The sequence below is a fragment of the Strigops habroptila genome, chromosome 5 (assembly GCF_004027225.2).
Source record: "Strigops habroptila isolate Jane chromosome 5, bStrHab1.2.pri, whole genome shotgun sequence".
Taxonomy (NCBI): Eukaryota; Metazoa; Chordata; class Aves; order Psittaciformes; family Psittacidae; genus Strigops; species Strigops habroptila.
The window spans coordinates 42944759-42965511 of record NC_044281.2 but is presented as its reverse complement, the minus strand read 5'-3'; the positions used below and the strand labels follow the sequence as shown (position 1 = coordinate 42965511).

At 41.4% G+C, this 20753-nt stretch overlaps 1 protein-coding gene across 3 annotated transcripts in view; it reads left to right on the top strand.

Moving 5' to 3' along the window:
* The first annotated feature begins 410 nt into the window (after positions 1-410).
* GALNT13 (polypeptide N-acetylgalactosaminyltransferase 13) overlaps positions 411-20753 on the top strand; it is a 153031-nt gene continuing 132688 nt past the window's right edge. For 2 of the 3 annotated variants that reach the window (XM_030488320.1, XM_030488318.1), the window contains exons 1-3: positions 411-668; positions 12484-12574; positions 13048-13296. In XM_030488320.1, coding sequence (XP_030344180.1) covers positions 13155-13296 — 142 coding nt within the window. In that variant the 5' untranslated portion in view covers positions 411-668; positions 12484-12574; positions 13048-13154. Of the gene's footprint in view, positions 669-9094; positions 9147-12483; positions 12575-13047; positions 13297-20753 lie in introns of those variants that run through there. The other variant, XM_030488319.1, reaches the window with a different exon arrangement.

Sequence of the window (20753 nt, the reverse complement as noted above, 5' to 3'; positions counted from 1 at the left end):
CCCCTCACAAAAGTAATAACATTTCAGCCAACGTTGAAAATGTACTGCCACTTTTGAGATGAGAGATGAGGCTTCCAAGATCTGCGGGTGATGACTTGAAAAGCCACCCCAGCCGTACGTGCAAGCAAGCACTCCCATGCGAAGATGTACAGACTTTCTGGGGGAGGCGGCAGAAGCTTCCTCTGAAATTTACCTGGAGAATGGCGAAATACATCTGCTCCAGCGCCCCTGCCCGCCTCCCGCCCCCTCCCGGCAGCCGCTATTTGTGAGCCAAGGAGCCGCCTCCCGCACCTGCCCATCCTTCTCCACCGGGCCGAGGAGGCTCCGCGCTCGCTGCGGGGACACGCACCGCTCCGCTCCACCGGGCCAGGCCCCAAGTATCGCGGGAGCCGGGCGCTGCCCGCGCCGCCGCAGCCATTGGGCGGCGCGACGGAGGAGGAGAGGCGGCGGTTGACGCGCGGCCACCGACCCGGCGAGGCGGCGGCGCGGAGCCGAACCCAGCGCAGCCCCGGCCGCGCCCCGGGGCCGCTGTCCCGCAGCACCGCACCTCGCCTCGGCGGCCATGAGAAGGAGGAGGGCGGCGGCGCCGCGCTCTGCCCTGGGCGGGCGGCGGCGCTGCTGAGCGCGGGGCCGGGGGCGCCGCTGCGGGGCTCGGCATCCCCCCGCAGGTAAGCGGGGTGCGGCCGGCGGGTCCCCGGGCGGGACGGGTCCCGGCGCTGCCGACCCCAGCGCGGTGCCTGCCAGGAGCGGGGGTCGTCCCCCTCACCTCAGCCCTGGCTCTGTTGTCAACTTTCAGTGCGTGGCGGTGGGTCCGGGTCCGCGGGCGAGCCGCCCTCCCCGGGGCCGGTGGGTGCAGGCGAGGCCGGGGCGCAGCACTGGTACCGGGGGAACGGTTCACTGCGCGAGGCGCTTCGCGGAGAAAGCGGTCCTTGCCCGATTCCCGCCGCCTTTCCTGCAGATTCCAGGTGCGGGTTTACGTGGTGGAGAGCTTTTTTAACAGGGCTAAGTCTAACCTGAGGCACTGGCTCTGGGCAGCGATGTATGACAACCTGCAATTACATCCGAGTCTTGGCACGCAGTTTTCTCCCTAACGAACTGACATTGTGCTTTTTGAGGTTGAGAGAAAAGATGTAAATGTCACTGGAAAACAATCGGTAGTGTATGTTTAAGGTAGGTAGAGCGAATTAAAGGTAGAGATGGAATAGTGCTTTGGGCTGTGCGTGTCAGCCGTAGGTCTCAAAGCTCTCTCAACATCGTTAGCCTGACTCGCTCCCGTTTTTCCCAAGGCAGCGTCTCCGCTCGCAGCAGCGCCGGGTGCTCCGAGCCAGCAGCGCGGACCGCTGTTAGCTTTTTGCTAGCAGCTTCTGTTTGTTTAGCTTGAATATAAAGGGTCAAATGCCGGTATAAATGAGATTTGGCACAGCTGATTTGAAGCTAGGATTTTTCTTCAGAACATTATAAAGTTAGGATGCCAACTGTTTTCCCAAGAATTGGTTAAAAACTTCTTCCAAGCTTGCAGAAAATAACATTTCTTCTCAAAAACTGTAAAATAAACTTTATCAGTCTGAAATAGTAAAGAAAAGCCTAGCTGCTGGAGCTGCCACTATTTCTTTTTTGTTGTAAAACGGGAATGGTCTGAATATTTGTTTGGCTGCTCCAGGGTGACTGGAAATAGAAAAGATTAATGAGAGATTAAGACATGCTCAGAATTACGTAGAGGGAATCAAAAGGTAAAGATTATTTTAACTGGTTGATGGCTGCTGGACTTTGAGGAAAGAGATGAGATCTTAAAGCTTTTATTGTTTTTCATGTATTCTCTTAATTTTCCTCTGTTGTGCCCTTGGTTGATAGCATTGTCTCATTACTGGTGATCTTGATGTTCCGCTTTCATTGGTAAAACCATGCAAGGGTGATAAGGCTAATGAGAGAGTTAAAAAAATTGGTGTGACTTGAGAAGTGATACTTTATCTTTTGGTATTTTTTTTTTCTTCCCTTTAACTAGGCCTGTTACTACAAATGCTTTAGGATGTTTTTTAATTTTTTTTTTTAATATTAAAAGTGGTTTTGGAAGGCATTAAATTGAGAGTGTGCAATATGGCATGGATTTGGATTCCCCTGGGGTTAGTTTTTTGAGGTTTAGAAGTGATTTCTTCAGTGAATCAGTATTCTAAGAAACAAAGCGTGTGCTATATCTTTCTCCCCTTGTGTTCATGCATGAATGATTAGTGTTTGCAAGTTCCCGGAGATGTGCTCTTGGGAGATGCTGATGCTGGTAGAATAGGGTGGAAAGCCAGACTCGGAGTCTCCTGTTTCACTGCGGATGAGCTTTAAGAAAATGTGAGTGGAAATAGTGCCTTTCAGGCACAAATGAGGACTGGAAGAGAGGACATAAGCGTACGTGGTTCTGGGGTTTATGTCTGTTAACACCTGCCTCCCACGTACCCTAGAACAAACTATGATTCTTCCTGAACCATCATGAAGAAGAGAGGTGACATATCCGTTCCCACCATCTGTACCCCCAAGAATGCTATTCCTTGCGGAGAGTAAGTTGTAAAAACGTTCCTTATCAGCTATAGCAAAAGCTTATGGCCAGTTTATATTTGGGCATGTGCAGAATCAGGTTGAGTTACCTTCCTTCTAATGCTAAGTGCAGTTGTTTTGGGTTGAGGCAAAATACAGTAGAGAACCACCGAACCCCACTGTTGGATGACAAAAAAATTAAGGCTGAAGAAGAAAAGCAGAATCACTTGGAAATAGGAAACTATGAAACCTTGTAATTTTTTTTCTTTCTGTAAGACAGAATTCCAGCAGAATTCTAGTTCACATTAGCAGGTGAATTCAAGAGACTACTACTTCTGAAAATATGGAAGAATTGAGTACCATTCGGCTGTACATCACTTTTATGATCATAGGAGAATATGGATTGTTTTTTCTTTAAATCTAATATAGTGAGAGCTATGACCTTTCTAACAAGCCTGCTTTCCTCAAAAACGACAATATGAGTGGGGAAAAAACCAACAATTGGACAGTGCATATTCTACTACTTTTGTGATCAGTTTTAAGTTAGATTAAGTATGATATGACAACTTATGGATTGTCAGAAATGGCCTTTTTAGTATTCACAAACTGCTTTGTTCAAGACTGTTCTATTGGATTGGAAGAAGCGAGGGAGTTCTGATTTCCCAGTGTTACAAATAAGTTCCTTTGGCCTTGGTATGTAGAAAAAAGTATCAACAGGTCCTTCTCATCACAAAGTTGGTGAAATACATGTTTTCAATCGATGCAGCTGGAGGTGGTCCTTGGCAGGTATGTCCTCACAGACCAAATGAGCAGAAATGCCTTACAGTCACTATTTGCTGATCTTCAGGTTTGAGTTGGTGAGTACTGATGAATGCTTCACTCTGACTCTCCTGCACTAGGACTGCACGATGCTGAGCAGGTATATGTTAAGGAGATAGCTGCCCTTTTTGGCAATGCAGAGTAGAAAGGAGTCGCTCTTACAAGCAGGATCTGTGTAGGAGACTGTCTTACAGGAGGCAGTGGTTCTTTCTTTAGTGGTGCTCTTACTCCAGCTGTTTAAAGATTTGGGTTTGTAGTATTATCTTCACACACAAATATCTTTTCACGAATCCCATGATCACATGGACAATGTGAGCGGTTATTTTTTGGTGTTAGTGCAATGTTGATAATGAGTGTGTCAGCACAGTTGGGGTGGCTGGGCAGCTGGTCATATGTCTCTGTGGGATGTGTGGCACCTGTGCTGGTGAATGCTGGCAAGCCACATGTTTGCTAAAGGTTCATAGGGAAATAACTGGTATGTGGGTACAGCTGCCTGGGCTGTGTTCTTCCTTGGATACTTGCCCTGTAGCTTTTCCCATGGTTGCTGTGTCACTGCCTGGCTTTCTCCAACATTTTGTTCTTGCTACTTTTTAATTTTGCTGGTATGTGGGAGAACACCCACCATTTGAAAACAGAGTAAATATAGTCAGGTTAGTCTGCCAATTAGTTGTGATGAGGTCCTGCAGCAGCTTGCAGGAGAATGAATACCTGCTTGTCACCCAGTGGGGCTGTCACTGGGGATTAGAGAGGGGAGAGGCCAGGTCTGACTGTCAGGGCGAGAAGAAACCTGTGAGGGTGGTGACCGAAGTCTTTTGATTTGTTTATGTCTGCTACTAGATGGGCTAAACTTTGGGGGAAGAATGTGGAAAAAGGAATGAGAGGACGGCTTTGCATTTCTATGTGTTTCCAATATGTTATAGCACCTGGGATTGTCTTCTGGTATTTGGGTATTGAGTTTATACCTATGTTCTTTTAAGGGTTGGAGTGTTTTTTTTGTGTGTGTGGGGGGTGTTTTTTGTTTGGTTTTTTTAGTTGGCTTTATGTTTTTGGTGCTTTGTGCCAACACATTGGCAGAAACAGCCTGGTTTAGTACAAGGTTGGCATCTGAAGGCATGGACTTTGGAGGACAGAGCAAACCACAAACCCAGATAAATTCTTCAAAAATTTGACATAGCTTGCAAGCTAAGTGGCTTCCAGTGAGGTGGCTCTGAACACAAAAATTGTTTCTTGTCTGGATTTTGGGGATGTGGTGCTTTGAGGTATCGATTCTGGGAGAAACCAGTGCTTGTAATTGCCTGACTCTATTGTGAACAAAGCAGTGCAAAGTAAAGGGTAGGCTTTTATTACAAAGAAGTTTGGTTAGATGAATTAATAAGTCTTTTCCACTTTAATTTCTGAGTCACGGAAATGCATTTTAAAGTGAAGAATAGGTCTATTATTAAATGTCAAGCAGCCTATTTCAGGAAAGGAGAAAGGGGTAGAAACTAATTCTTAAAACACAAAACACTGCATAGCTCTAACTAGAGACCTGATTTCCCTCCCCATCCCCCCCCCTTTTTTTTTTTTTCCTTCTGGCTAAATGTGAAAAAGCTTCCTGTATTGATCTGGGAGATTGGCAGTTCTAGCATTATAAGGTCTTCAGATAGCTGTACATGAATTAGTAAACTGCTCATGGTATTAAATGATGATTCATGGTTTGTGGAGAGTATAGTATATATTGAGGTTTGGTTAGATCAATCTAATTGTAAGTTTTTTGTAGACAAAATGTATTTTAAATATATTTATTTTAAAATAAAGGTGTGCCTAGAAAGATAGGCTTGCAGACCTTAATGGTTCTTAAAGCAAGCTTGCCTCTTCCTTTTTCAAATGATAATTGCTCTCAGAGCGGCTCTGATAAATGTAATTTATAATGCAATGTAGCACGTTTTACCCAAAGCTTGAGCAGTGGACTTACCTTGTTCAGTCATGTTCCATGATACCGTGGTGCTGGTACACATGATGTGGTTGTGTTTTAATAGAGTTTTGTCAGTTCATGCTGGCTAATTGCCAGTTGGTGCAGTACTGCCTGCATTGGGCCTGAGTCTGCAGCAGAGATTGACAAAAGTAATAAAGCCAAATCTTTCTGGGATTGGCACTTAAATATTGTTGTCGTCTGTTTGTGGGGTTGGGTTTTTTTTTGTTTTGTTTTGTTTTGTTTTTTCCAACTTCAGCAGCTGCAGTGAATCACAGGAAAGCCATGAGAAACAGTCACATTCATCCTTTGATTTATTAGAGGTGAAAGCTGGAAATCTTAGATTTTGGATGAGCTGTACTCTGGTCTGCCTGCCTTTGGTGTGAAAAAGACATTTGTGATCGCTCTTATTTGTGCTCGGGAATTTCTTCCAGCAAACTTCTTTTGGATTATTCCTCAGCTGACCTACCCATCTCTTGCAGAAGTCTGATCCAGATGGCTCTGACGGAGCAGATGCGTACTATAGATCAGTTCTGAAAGGTTGAAATGCTACTTTACTGGAGGGGTCTGTGGATGCTTTTACTACTGAGTTGCATTCATTTTTAAAAAAATAAGTATTCTGCTACTCTCATGAGCTCAGTGGTCATTAATATGTACCTCACTTCAGTGTCAAATATTGCATAATAACAAGGATTTGTCAACAGAAGTAATTTAGTGTCTGAATTAACTGGTTCATAAAATGAGCTGGTGTTCTCACGTACTTTTGTGGTCTATACCATAATAGTGTCTATGGCCATCCTAAGGTTTCTATTTCTTTGCCTTTAGCCTAAATTCTTTCAAGTATGTGAGAGGAACACTTGAAAGGCTGTGAATTGAGATGCTTGCTAATATACAGGGATGTTAAAGGGGATAAATTTCAGTGCTGACTGAGGTGTTAAGAACATAGACATAGTTAAAAGAATGGTCTACATGAAAAATAAGAGATTCACTAGAAAATGCAGCATGCCTCAGTTAAATAATGAAAAGGCAGGAAATTACCACTGGAGTCATAACAGTAACGTAACTCCATCCACTCACGCATCTTCTTAATGCACCTGCCATCTGAAGGCTGTATACACATAGTAGTGGGTATGTACCCCAAAAGGTCAGCCAAGGCCGATTTCTCCCTCCTCCCTTCAATAGCATATCTTTTCCCCCTTGGTTTAGAGGGTGTGTAGTTTGGTGCTATGCAGATGTATTGTGGACATAGTCTCTGTAGAAATGTGTAGCTGTCTATGGTGATATTTAATCAAATATGTACTATAAAACACCAGTAGAAATAACAGATTGTCAGGAATAGGCATTTTTGATTCTGCTTTTCAGCTGTGAAGCACTGCATCCATGACGTGTGCTATTTAACTGCAATAAGAACCGTGATGTGGTTTGGAAGCATGAGTTTATCCCTCATCCTCTGAAGAAGCGAGACACTGTAGTGGCAGTGCAGGTATCGCTGGGGCACGGTTTGCAGTCTCTGTTCCTCTGCTATCATCGTCCTGTTGGTTAAATTTCTTCTAGCATATAGCAAAACTTAAGTTTAAATGCAGCCCGACCAGGAGGCAGAAGCAGGCCTCCTGTTCCTTCTTCTGCGAGATGGGCTTCAGGGTGCTGGTGTGATTCCCGGGTGATTTGTTGTCCCCATAGGCACTGCCTAGTGCATCCCTGCTGCTGCCAGCTGGCCCCACATAGCTGTGGACACTCGCAGGCTCACCTCTGGAGGAGGCTGGTGGAGCCATGAGCCACTTGGAGCAGAAAAACTGAATTTTTTCCCCTCCCCGAGAGCAAGCCATAAACCTCCTGGTGGGCTGGGAAGCCAGGATGGTGTCCTGAGGTACAGGGGCTGCACTGGTGGCTGGTGGGAAGCTGGGGAGTGGCCGGGCAGCTCAGGGGGCTATTGGCAGAGCTATTGGTACCCAGGGGAGCAGCCCCCCAGTTGCTAGGCAACCGCTGCCTGATGCTGTGCCACAGCATGCTGTAAATGCATGCAGATGCAGCCACATCTGGCAAAGGAAGGAGGTGTAGCATTCTTCCTTATGTCCTGTCTGTGTTCCTCTGTATTCCTATAATACATGGTAGATTAAGGTGCATTTTTATCAGGCCCTTCATTAAGCTCTTACAGCTAACATTAAGATCAATATTGTATTGAAAAATGGTGTTCAGCTCTACTTTAGATTTCATTCCATATGAAATTGACTGTTTTGTTTTGAAACAGTAATAACTTGCAGTTTGCATCCATTCTTACCCAAGCATCTAGACATCATTGGTCGCTTTCGGTGTTCCTGGAAGTACTGATGGCTAACATAAGTTGCTTTGCACTGGTTGCAGTCTTGCAGGTTTGGGAGATCAGACTGAGGTCAGAGTAGTTTCGATATTAATTTGGAAGATGTAATCACAGTTTTAGGAAGTAGATGGGCTCTGGGACTCTTAACTGTGCTTCTATATTCCATCAGTAAAAGCACCAAGTGATAAAATTGGGCAAGTCTTCTGATTTTCTTTGGAGGAACTTAACATGAAGGTTATGGTTACACTTAGCAGACCACTCTGTCCCTTAGGCAGCTTTCATCTTTCTCTTTTTCTCGTGTGTTGATGAGCAGGGCGAGGGACGGGCAGGAGCTGACTCCTGCGGGTTGGATGCTGATCCTGCTGGAGTGGTTTTGGAAGGGAGGGATGCCTTTCGGGGATCCAGGCAAGTGAGACCTAGGGCCTGGTCCCTTTTTCGCACTGGTAGTAAAATACTGGCTCAAGAACTGGGGCTTTTGTTGAATCAATGTGCTAATGTGGGGCAATGTGTCAAACTTTGAAGGGTGTGACTGCAGGAACATCACCAGGGGAGTAAAACCAATGAATGCTTTTCAAAGTCTTGGCCTCAGTCTGTGCTCCTGTTGTTTCCACAAAGGGGATACTACTACTTTTTTTAATCTCACAGAGATATTGTGAAAGTGAATTAAAAGCTTTTGAGATGACTGGAAAGAGTAGTGATGAATGTCGTGGCTTTGAGCCCCTGAGAAAATGAAATATTGTTCATTCTGTGCATGGCTTGGCTGGTATGAAATAAATAGGGCATGGGGCTGTGTGGTGAGCTACAAGAAGAAATACTGAACAATTGTTTTGTTTTCCCAAATTTGATCCACTGTGTGCACTCAGTGAAAGTGAGCTCTGCAGAAGGGTGGATTTTTGTTTTAGTATGTGAGAAAGGCAAGTCAAGGTTTTGCAGCTATCTTTAATTCTGCCAATTTTTCAGAGCTTGGATTTGTAACCTCTGTAACAATCTCATGCCACAGCATTTTATTGTGGCAGTTTTCGGAAAGGCTGGCAATGCAGATGAGTTCTAAATTTGCATCCCATTTTCTATTATAAACCTCTCTTTATTGCTTATAACACTGCCAAACTGCAGGTTTTTGGGGCAGGAATTTCCCTCACTTTGTTGTTGCTAGATGCTGGTTTTAAATTAGCTTTATTCTTAGAAGTGGTAGCTCAAACCCCCAGCATTTACTTCCCTCCTCTTCCTGAAAACCTCGTTACTCTGTATATTAGTAAAATAAAGCCCTGTTCTTTGAGAAGCTTTGTCTCCTCTGAGGTCTGGAGGAGGGATTTAAGAATAGCCAACATGGCCAGAGATGGTGTTTGTATTGAGGTTCCTTTTACTGGTGGCCGTTGGCATCCCATGTGCCAACAGTGACTGCCTGATCCCCTTTGCAGGTGTTGTTCTGAGCAGTGGTGAGCCTGGACAGAACTGCAGAAGGAGCCCTCTTGTTTGAGTGCAGGCAGGAGAAGAAAAGTCTGAGCTGAGTGGAAGAGCCTGGCCCTTGGAGAAAAACAGGTATTTGGAGGCAAAGAGAGAAGCAACTGCTTGGAAAAGGAGGCTGGGGGTAGGGTTAGGAGGCAGAAAATGGGTGGAGAAGAGCACTGAGGACCCTGACTGGGTGTTTAAATAGCTCAATAAGGAAACATTAAAAATTGTAATGGGCCTTGGGAAGCGAGAGGAGGAGGAGACCCCTGACAAGAGAAGACTGCCTTTCTTTCCACTGCGGGAGCAGTGAGGTGGCAGAGCGGAGGACAGAGCAGGCGGGGAAGTGGGAAGGAAGCAGCTGGGCAGCAGAGGAGCCCAGCCTGGAGACTGGAGCCAGGGTGTGCTGGTGGTGAGAGTGGCTGTGTGCTGATGCCTCATGGGAAGATGAGGTGATGAGGCCATAGTGCCAACATGCTTTATGCATTGCCTTACACTCTCCAGTTCTGGCTCCTTGTGGGTTGTGAGGTTTTCTTTATTGGTTTGGATTTGTTTGAGTGCTTGAACTTTGTGGTTCTCTTATCTAGTGCTGAGGTCTTCCTTGTGTGATAGGAATTGAGTTGTACAAGTTCAAACCATACACTCATACGTGAGTGGCTCATGCACCAGGCATAGAGAGAGCAGGTTGGTTGTGTCTGTACTTGGGAGGAAGATGGAGAAATGAATGATTCTTATTATAGCCACAAGTCCTTGCTTAAGTTTCTTATTTGCTGCGAAGAAATCTTGGAAAAGCAGCCAGAGGTGCACTGCTGGTTTAGTTTTGCTTTTTAGGTTAGTGGCCATTGTAAGTAGTTCTTGGTTTAAACCCTTACGTTTGATTATTTTTTTAAGGCATACTATTTATCTCTTAAAGAATTCTACTATAAAGCATTTATGGGGACCAAAAAGCATTCAGAATCCACAAGCATATTGACAGGAACTTGGAGTTTTTTGGCAGAAGTATTCCAAGATTGATGTGAGGTGGTCTGGACCATGACTGATTTTTTTTTTTCTCATGTATTTTGTGTTACCTCAAATTTGAGAATGAAAACCTTGCTCCTATTTGCCTAGCCCTAGCTTTTAATTATTTTTATTTCAAGTACTTACTGAAAAATGCTATCCTGGTTAGTCAATATGATTGTGACTTTGAGCAAATGTGAGGTTGAAAGAGGGGGAGAAAAGGGAGAGGGAAGGTACATCAGTCTTGAAACAGAGCTAGGTTAAAAAAAAAATCCCAATGATAAACTTCCCTTTTATAAAAAAAAAAAAAAACAAACAACAAAACTCACAAACAAACAAAACCCCCAAAACACCAACCCCCCCCCAAACAAACACTACCACCCCCCCAAAAAAAAAGCACCTCAAACCATTCTGTCTGAAACTATTTTTTCAAATTCAACTCAAGTACTTGATTGAAGAAAAAAAGTTCAATTAGCCTATCTTGGTGATATCCGTGTATCCATTTGGAAGTGAATATGCATGGACTTTTGCTGATTTTATTTGTTCAAACAAATCTTAATTGAATTATAAGCTAACTTGAGGATTGTTTGTGGGTGGGTAGGTGGGGCTTGGGAGCTCTCTGGCATGTGTGGGAGCTGTTTCAACTGAGTGGTGCTGGAATGGTTATGGACGGTACCTGGCTTTGGGTATGCCTAGAGAAGGGGCAGGGAGGATGGTCTTCACCAGAAGACGATGTAGAAAGCACGTGGTCCCTCCTCAGCCATTTGATCTTCATTCCTCCTTCCATGTGAATGAAGCTTCCAGCAGGTACCTCGAAGAAGAGAGCCAGCCGCCCCATCAGCAGAACACCTGTCAGACTCAGTGTTGGGACTGAGCCTCTTGTGTGTCTTTGGAAGCTTCCTACCACCCCATATAGATAGCATTTGTGATTAGATAATAGATAATACAGATAGCATGAATTTGAAACTTGCATTCCAAGAAAAAGATAAATGGAGTCCTCCCTCATACTTATCCATAGGCCAGATTTCTTACAGACATTCTTGGGTATGTTTGCAGAGCAGCTGGCTGCTAAGTTACAGTATCTGCTGGCAGTTTTTCTCTGGGTAATGAAATACTTTATTTAATTTCTTCCTTGAAAAAAACCCAAATGTATTTGTAGGACATGAAGAGTAGAAGGCTTGGTTCTTTGCCAGTGGTAATCCTCACTTTTGTAGCAAAGCAACCCAGGACTAGATTGCCGGTTAGAGCTTGAGGCCAAAGCCTGCACTGCGTGTTGCCTGTAGCGAGGTGCTGTGTGTACATGGAAGTACCCTGAATTAGCTGGACTTTAAAAGGTTGAAGTGTGTATTCCCCCCTTTTTTAAGAAAGGGGAGGAATATTGAATCTAAATGTTAACTATTGTAAAAAAGAAGCTTGCCATCATTGCTGCTAACTATAACAGCCTGTTGCAGCGCCTTTATTTTAACAGGCACGTCAAAGTTGCACAGCTAGCTAATTTGTCATAACAGGCTGCTGTGGTTTCTGTACAGGCTGTTTGTTTAAAAACTGCACAGCTTTGGGAATAGAAGATTTTTTTTCCAATCACCCATCAATGACTGCTATGCTTCTGATGTTTACTTGCTTATATTAAAATAAGAACTGATGAAGAAAAAAATTCTCCTGCATTATTAAGAGCTTGGGGAGGAAGTGCCTTTGCTTCTCAGCTGGTGCTGAACAAATATCTATTCTATTCAACACTACAAAAGCCGGTTACAGCCACCATGGTGACAGGGGCTGCATGGGGAGGGTTAACACTTCAGCTCTTTTCTCCTCTCTTTTTTTCTAATAAAGATCTCTGTTAATTTGCTTTTTCTTTGTAATTTTCTCTCTATAATTGAACTGTTCCTGTTGACTAGCATGAAAATGAATTGTGCTAACCTGAAGCGCATATTCCTGAGCCCTTGAAATTTTAAATCAACTAACTGTGGATCACTACAGCTAGAAAAGGAGCTATTGTCTGTGTTTATATTTAAGACAGATGGAAAACTTTATTAATGATTACACAGTAAAATAGAGCTTCAGGAATAATGTGGAAAACTATTTAAATCATTCCATCTTTTTCAGTGCTTTAAACTGACAGAGGTCAGATTTAGTTTAGATATTAGGAAATTGTTCTTCCCTGTGAGGGTGGTGAGGCCCTGGCACAGGTTGTCCAGAGAAGCTGTGGCTGCCTCATCCCTGGCAGTGTTCAAGGTCTGGTTGGACGGGGCTTTGAGCAACCTGGTCTAGTGGAAGGTGACCCTGCCCATGGCAGGGAGTTGGAACTGGATGATCTTTAATGTCCCTTCCAAATTGAACCATTCTAGGGTTTGATGATTCTGTGAAACTTCTTTATGTTCTGGGAAAGGCAGTAAAATGATGAGGACTTTCTTCTGTTTGTTTTCTTTTGTAGGTACTTGGAAAGTTACACAGCAGTTCAGTGCTAAGACAGTACACAGCCAAAGCAGAACTCCCAGTCTTCACATGGAATACAGCTTATAACGGTAAGCTTAAGTTTTTAGAAACAGTCATCTAGCTTACACATCTGCACTGGGAGTAGATATGGAGGCCCTCATGCTTAGCTTTTGTTGACCCAACTTACTGTTGCAGGCAAGAGCCTAAATATGTGGGTGAGTGATTGATGGATGGCTATTGGGTGAGTGATTGATGGATGTTGGCTAGAACTATCTGTTAGCACTGCTTCATTTTTTTTTCATGTAATCTTTAGTAAAATTTATTATGTTGCATAAAAGGTGTGTGTTGCATGTGTTTCTAAATGAAGGCAAGACTGCACATGACTTATGCAGCTCAAAATGATTGGTATTTATAAAAGCATGGTAGAAAACAGAAAGTGCCTGCGTATTTGGGAAGAAACAGATACTTTAAACATCTCCACACTGTACTTTCCTGTATGTTTTTCCAGTTCAAACTGTGTGTACATGTTAGCTAATTCAGATGCTTTTTTCTTTGCTTGCAGTGGGATGCTGGTCCTTGCTTCCATGTTGGATTTTAACTGTGGGCGTTTGATACCTCTCAGCAACTGCTGTCTTTCCTCAGCATTTGAGCTAGAAACCAAGTAAAGCGATGAGGAGATTTGTTTACTGCAAGGTGGTCCTAGCCACTTCTCTCATGTGGGTGCTTGTGGACGTCTTTTTACTTCTATACTTTAGTGAATGTAATAAATGTGATGATAAGAAAGAGAGGTCTCTGCTTCCTGCTCTGAGAGGTAAGTGCGTGCCAAGTCTAAGGTATCTTTAAGCATAATAGATTTTTTTTAATTATTATTATTATTATTTTTTTATGTATTTAGCCTCATATATGTTTCTCTGTACTTTCTAAATTATTTTTGCAATTCAAACAGACAAAATACCAGGATCTGAAGAATTTTGTTTCTGTAGTGCTTTAGTGGTTTCTGAATTAGTTTGTTATCTTAATGTTTGACCTTTGTCATAACAAAGCCTGAGTCTTGTGTGTTTCCTTCAGTGAAACGAATATAAAATCTTCACAATAAATGGAGGAGAAGACCAAAGTAAATATATAACTTTTTTATAAGAAGTCATTTGACCTACAGGAGAAATGATTGTCTGTGATTCCTTTTTTTTTTTTTTTTTTTTTTTTTTCATTTTTGGACAATACTTACTTGTAAGTTTGCTTTTAAGCTTGCTTTTAAACTCTTAACTGGGGTGGAAACAGTTATTTTAAAAGATACTTAAATTCTCCTCTACCATATGAAAATGTCAGGAGCAAGTCTGAAATGCAGGTGGAGCAGAGATTCTTGTCCTGCTCCAAATATTTTTAGCAGTGTAATTTTCTAAAGGGGAGTTCACAGAAGCTGAGCCTTGACTAGAGCTACAAGTTTTCAAGTTCGTAATTGCTAATTTCCAGAGCTGCCATTCACAGGATAGATTGTGTGCTTCTGTGCATCCCAAAAATGCAAGTACTTGCAGTTTAATACTTGACAATAAACTTGAAAGTAACCTGTAGAAGCTATAACTAATGTTGACTGCTGAATGCAGTTAAGACTGTAAATCTATGAGAAATTTACGAGAAGAAGAGGGAGTGGAAATTTATGAAATACAGGTATTTGTTTTTCTTTTAAATTAATATCCTAGTCTTAAAGAGTTCAGGTTCAGTGTATGGAAGAAGGAAGATAGTTTGAAACCCTAACAGGATTGGAACAGGATTAATTAGAACTAGTGCAGCTGCTTTTGTAAGATGTTGATAATAGACAAAAACTGTGTCTTATGCTGTTTCTCTCTTTGTAAATACAGGTGCATGTTAAACTACTGATCCTTAGTTTTGTTCACAGGATAAAACATTGTCATTCTTTTAAAAGCACTTCAGGGTTATAGTTCACTTGAGCTGATAACTTTGCAATAATTCGAAGTAAAAATGCCATTCAGTGATGGGTTTGTCATGTGGCAGTTCTTAAATGTATTTGGAAAGCTTCACTTCTACTTCCAATCATATTACTAGCTACATGACATTAAAAATTAATTTATTTTTCCAAATGGAAAGGATATTGCTTGTTGTCATGGTTGTTTGGGGTTTTTTTTGGGTTTTTTTTGTTTGGGTTTTTTTTTTTTTATCCTCTGTGTAATTGATTTTAGTCTATCTTTAAACAAGTATTTGACAACAATCTTGCATATTGGGGGGGTGGAGGAACAAACCAACCCATTTTACCTATACTGTCAGCTGCAGAAAAGGGATCTTAAATGAAAATATCTGGAACTTGCAAGTATGAACTCACCTTTATTTCTCAGTGCAATACTATGCAATACTTCACTTTTATTTTGAAGTACTCCATTGCATTTGACTACTTGAAATGACTTTTTTTGTATTAACCTTACTGAATTCTGTGTGCTGTGCCTGTTGTAAAGAGGTAAGGTTTTTGCACAGAAATTCTGAAAGCAGCACTGCTTCCCACTCTTAGGTTTGAGAAGCAAGTTATCTTGCGTATATAACATTATTTCTACTTTAAAGTGTGTTAAAATAAATATTGAGTCTGTTACTATACTATGCATATTCTATATGAATATTGGAAGAATATTTAATTGTAATTTTTACAAAATCAGGGAAGTGTATGTGATGTTTGGGGACACTAGTACAGTTTTATTGGAAATTGAGTCTATGTCTTTTTTGTTAGATAACTGAAATTTGCGAAGGTTTCTGCCACAGAGGAACAAAATGAGCAAAAGCAGAGTTCAGTCTACTTTATCATGAAGTTTTTGATCAGTTGTTTAAGAGGGAGAAGTAAAAAAAAAAAAAAAAAAAAAAAAAAAGGAAAAAAGCCAATACTGTAGAATTGAAAAACATGTCCTACTCAGATACATCTACTCTGCTTGGCCACATATGGACTTAAATAACAACAGTTCCAGTAAATGAGAATCACTGAACATTCTCATTGAAAAGATTTTGGGTTTTGGAAAACATTGGTTAATAGCTGAGAGCTGTTAATTCACTGAAAACCAGCTTGCATAAATAGTTGCGAGAAACCTACTTTTTCTCATTTGCAGCTATAATCGAAGGTTTGGTAACTTAGAATGTAGTTTGTTGTGTTTTGTGTTAATATATCCACTGACTGGAAAAATGATACACACTGTTCCAAATAAACGTATGTGTTCTTGAATGAAACTTACATTCCAGTCCACTAAATTCAAAGTTAATTTGTCTGATTTTTGGGGTTTTCCAATGTCCTAAATATTTCTTGTTATATTAGGTAGTCATAGGTATCGCCATGCCAGTATGCATATTTGGGGGGAAAAAAAAAAAAAAAATCCCGTGTAAATTTTCTCTTTGTTATGGTGATTTAGCGAAATGCTTTAATTTATTTTTGTTGAAACTGTGTCTGTTCTGGTGAAGTAATTAGAAATGTTTTTTAAACTTCTGTAGCTTCTAGTGCAGCAGACTACTAAAACCTCCTTACTGTAAGTGCCATGAGCTATTATGATGGAAGTGCAGTGTAGTGCTGCTTTTTTGCTGTAAAGCACCTGCATGGTACTATCACCTTTGTCTTATTAATAGTGTATTTATTAGTCTCTGAATACCTCTAATTGAGAATGCAGATTATCTGTAAACATAAAAAGCAACATAATTACAGTATTTCCACAAGGGTATTTAAAAAGGCACAACAAGAATCAATACGCTAATAGAAACTTAAATTGGACATGGTAATCCAGTGTTTGAAGTCACTTAATCCATCACACTCATCATTAATTAGAAAGGAAAGATTCTGCTTATATAGAATGGTGTGTTTAGAGGTGAAACTTTCCATGTCTTTTTCAGTCAGTTATTGCATTCTAAATAGTTTGTAAAGGCAACTTTACAGTAGAAGAACTGTAAGCAGGGACAGGCCATGGACTGGAACACTGCTGTCAGAAATCCCACTCTGATGTCTTGCTGTACATCTGTAAGTGTACAAGTGACAAGTATAAAAGCTGAGTGTTATAAAAATGAGCTGTTGCTGAGCTGGGTTAGTAATATTGCTTAACAACTTGCAAGTGTTATCCTGATCAACCCTGAGTTGGCTTTCAGTCAAGTCATCATTACTGGCATCTATTTTCATGCCACTATGGAAAGAAACAACATTTATTTCTTAAACTTACTTAATACTTTAGAGGAAAATGAGTGGCAGCCTTTCACGGCCTCTGGTTATCAGTAGCACAGAGACTGTGAAAGTATCCTATGAGCAGCTTGGCAGTTCTGCTTCACTTGGTGTAGGGTCCACAGCCAGAGGATTGAATTATGTCACTGCTGCTTTCCTCTGACATTTAAGTGTAGCTGTTTGAACATACCTTTGCGTGTCTAATATGGTGGTGTTTGGGCAGCGTTGTCTAAATCTTGAGGTGAGGGAGAAGTCAGTTCCCAGGATGTGCATCAAACAATGGGGAAGCTCTTTCAAGAGCAATCCGTAACATAAACAGGATTTCAGTCCCTTCCTGTTCCCAGAGGCTTACTTGTATCTTACAGCAAGCTGCTCAAAAGCGTAGCTATTTCCCTGAAAACTCATGTTTTCCTTGAATTTCAGGAAGCTTAGTTTAGGACTGCCTATACCCATAAGAAAGGTAGAGGTTTAATGAAGAGCATTCTATTAAGTAGGAGCTGGATCTGGCTTCTCCCCAAATGGAAATAAATGCATATTGTGAAGTGGAAAAAGGGACAGGAGCATTTAGACGTGCTCCTGGTACGAGAGGGCAGACTGGGGGGTGGGTCCTCTTTTCCTTCCTCTCGGTGTGGCCCTTCCTGCAAAAGTAGGAGCCAAAGCTGACTTACAGATTTAAAACATTGAGATCCTAGGTGCACAGTCAGCCATTTGCTTAGACAGGGTTTTGAAGGGAAAAAACAAGTTGGCAAGTCCAAAACCAGCCAGACGTCCATTATGTTTACCCTGTGGGGTACGTGCATGAGGACTTCAGGAACATGGCACTGAATAAACTGATAGGAGGCACAGCTTAGCCATCATTTAGTTCTGAAGTTTGGGAGTATTCAGGATGTATAGTATTGCCTCTTGAAGGACCCTTACTGCAGCCTGAGCCAGTTGTGGATTCAGCATCACATGGGAGAAAATAGTACTTGGTTTGTCAGATGTTCTGACTTGTCTTGGGCTCTTCTGCTCTGTGTAGGTGCAGTATGTACTTCTTGTTTGGCTTCCAGCTAAGAATAGTACAACTCATTCATGTTCAGTGCTGATATTGATGACAACAGATTCAAATACTTCTCAAGAACAGGTCTGTTTCTGTCAGAAAAGCTGGGTCTTGAGGCCTGTCTGTGTGGGACTGTATCTAGTCTTGTTCAGAGTACCTGGGAGCGAGTGGGTGAAATGACAAGCAGAAAGGTAGCTGCCCAAGGAAGAGGTTGCAAAGGCAAACTTTCTTATGTCATGAACCACTTGTGTTCAATGTGATGTTCCTAGCAAATGGTTCTTCTGAAATGTGCAATACTTGCAGCTGGCAGGACAGGATGCTTTCAGGTCTGCTTGAAGTAACAGTCTTTATTAAAAGCAAAAGTTTTTTTGGGTTTTTTTTTTTTTTTTAATGCACAAACTGGAAGTTGATTTACTCAGCACAGTGAGCTTGCAATGAAGGAAGTGTTTAAATCATGCTGGGATGCTGTTAAATTCCAAGCTGCAAGATTGAAAGTGATCTTATGAAGAAGGTATGGTATGTAAAAGCCATGGTTCTTTTATTTAAAAAATGGCTTGCGTGTTATCTCTGCTGCTTCTGTTGTCTTTCAGCAATTTCATGATTGTAAATACGTTCTTACTAACTCTGGCAGTCTTGTTCTCTGAACACATGAATGAAGTGCTTTTGAACAAATATTCAGTGTATAATCCTAAAAAGCTGAGAGAAGGGGTTTATGTCTTGAAACAAACACACAAATGGTGTGTATCACTGCAGCTGTAGATATTTGCTTACATACATCATAATAAAGCCAGTTGCCAAGGATGTCACATGTCTGATAAGATAGCCTAAACATTGCAAGGCCAGGACTTTTTGGGGAAAAAATGGGGAAAAAAAGTGGGCATTTGCAGGTGACTGGTGAGAATCTCTCAGCAGAGCTGCCTGTCCCAGAAGACCCTACTTCTCCTCCATGTTCACTGTTGCGTGAATGGTGGGTTACTGTCTGGTAAACTGCACCTGCTGGGTCTTGATGCTTTGTTAAAAAAGCTACAGACAATTTCTCAGCCAAGGCAACTGGCAGCCTGGCATTTTATCAGTTAAGCTTTATTTTAGTTTTCCACTAATCAGGGTAATTCTGAATTCCCACAAGACCTCTGTTTCATGGTTACTGGAGCCACCTTCTTACTGCAGCTGCTTACTGTGAAACAGATAAAGCCTATCATCCCTTTGGGTTGAGTGGTGGGGGATGAGAAGTTCCCCAGCCTGGCTGCAGCCAGGGTTAGGGACCCTGCTGAGGGACCAAGTAGTGTGTGTCAGCAATTTGGCTGTGCTTGGAGGTGCAGCTCCTCTTGTTAGGCTGCTGTCAATAGGAGGAGGAACATGACAAAAATGTAGAAACCTTCTCTCTTTTGATCTGTTTGGCTGTATGCATAGCCTTCTATCCATAATCTCAAACACTCTTAGAGAATTGTATCATTCCCCGAGTTTCTGTCATGCTGGGAGGGGGTTTAGTTTATTGTGCCTGCTGCAGCAGTTGAGAGGGAGGATCTTAATTAATTTCTAGACATCTTGTCATGAAGAACACGTCCTGGAATCAGATTGGGTTTTGTGCATTTATTCTAGTATTTTTCCTTCATTCGTGGTTAAGGAATTTGAAATGGAAAAGGACTTTACTGCAGAAAAACCTCTAATATTTAATTTCAAATTCAAATATTTTAGTTCCTTTCCATGTGTTCTGTTTGGAAAGCTGTCTTTGAAGACAGTTGTTGTTGGCAGTTTTCTGTCCAGATTAAGAGTAAAATACGTAGGGAGCTTGAGGGAAGTAAAATATTGCTCTTCAAATAATAAAATGGGGAGCGTGTGCCATTATTGAAACAGTAATTGTAAAGAAAGAGTGATTAATTAAAATGAGTGTGTATTAGTAATGAGGTGAAACTGTAATTTTAAGTGCTTGTCTTTGCAATGTGACTAATGCTTTTAATGCAGCTTCATAATGTCAACGTATGTTTTAGATTTCAATGAAGTGGTGACAAATCTTAAATATTATTTTGATGTCTATTTTTGTTTCTGTATTAACTACATTCTCAAGTGCTACAAAAAGGACGTGTCATGAAATCAGTAAAATTGTTAAAATGCTATTTTGAAGAAAATTCAGTATAAAAGTTCACTTATTCAAATCCTGTAATTTTTTTAAAAAGGTCTGTGTTATGATCATATAAAGCAAGTGAATGAAACATTTGAATGCTGTAATAAAAGTTTGGGGTTATGGCCAAGTTTAGAAAATAAGGCATTCATTTTGGTGGTTTCCATAGTAATGTGTTTATCTGTCAGATTACTGTATGCGTTGGCCTGTCTGCAATAACAATGGTAGCAAATATTTTTAATAGCATACCATAAAGATTTAATAGATGGATGGATGAGTATTGCACTGAAATCTTTCCACCAATTTGTTGACAAATAAAATTTACAGTGCTGATTTGGATATTGTGACAACACATTAAGTTTATTTATAGATCTTCATCATGCAGTTCAAGAAAAAAAGCATTGCTGAAGCTTGAGGGGAAAACTAGCCTAGCAGGCATGTGTTTTTTCTGATTGCAAACTTAAAAAAAAAATAAAATAAGTGGAGGCTGGATGAGTGATGTGCTCACTGGTTCGAATGTACAAGCTCCAGTCAGCAAGTGTCATGTTTTCTAGCAGTCTGGACTCCCATCTGAGGATGAATTGACAGATATTTCTTACTGTAGTTATATTGTTCCATAACTTCCTCTTAACTTTTATCATTAGACATTTAAAATAGTAGACATTTAGAAGAATGACTGCCGACCTGTTTTGGCAGAATGAAGGACTCGTTGGTTGTGGAATGGGTCTCAGTAAATAAGTATCTTTGAAACCATGATTTGTCTTTCCTGGAAAAGGTGTTTCTGTGGCACTGCTCTTTCTGTGCCTAATGGTATGTATATAGTCTGTCTCTGTGGCTGTGGGTACAGCATGAGGCAAGTGAAAATGCTGGCAGACACTAAATAATCTTTTCCCTCCTTTGAAGAAGGGGAAAAAACCTCCC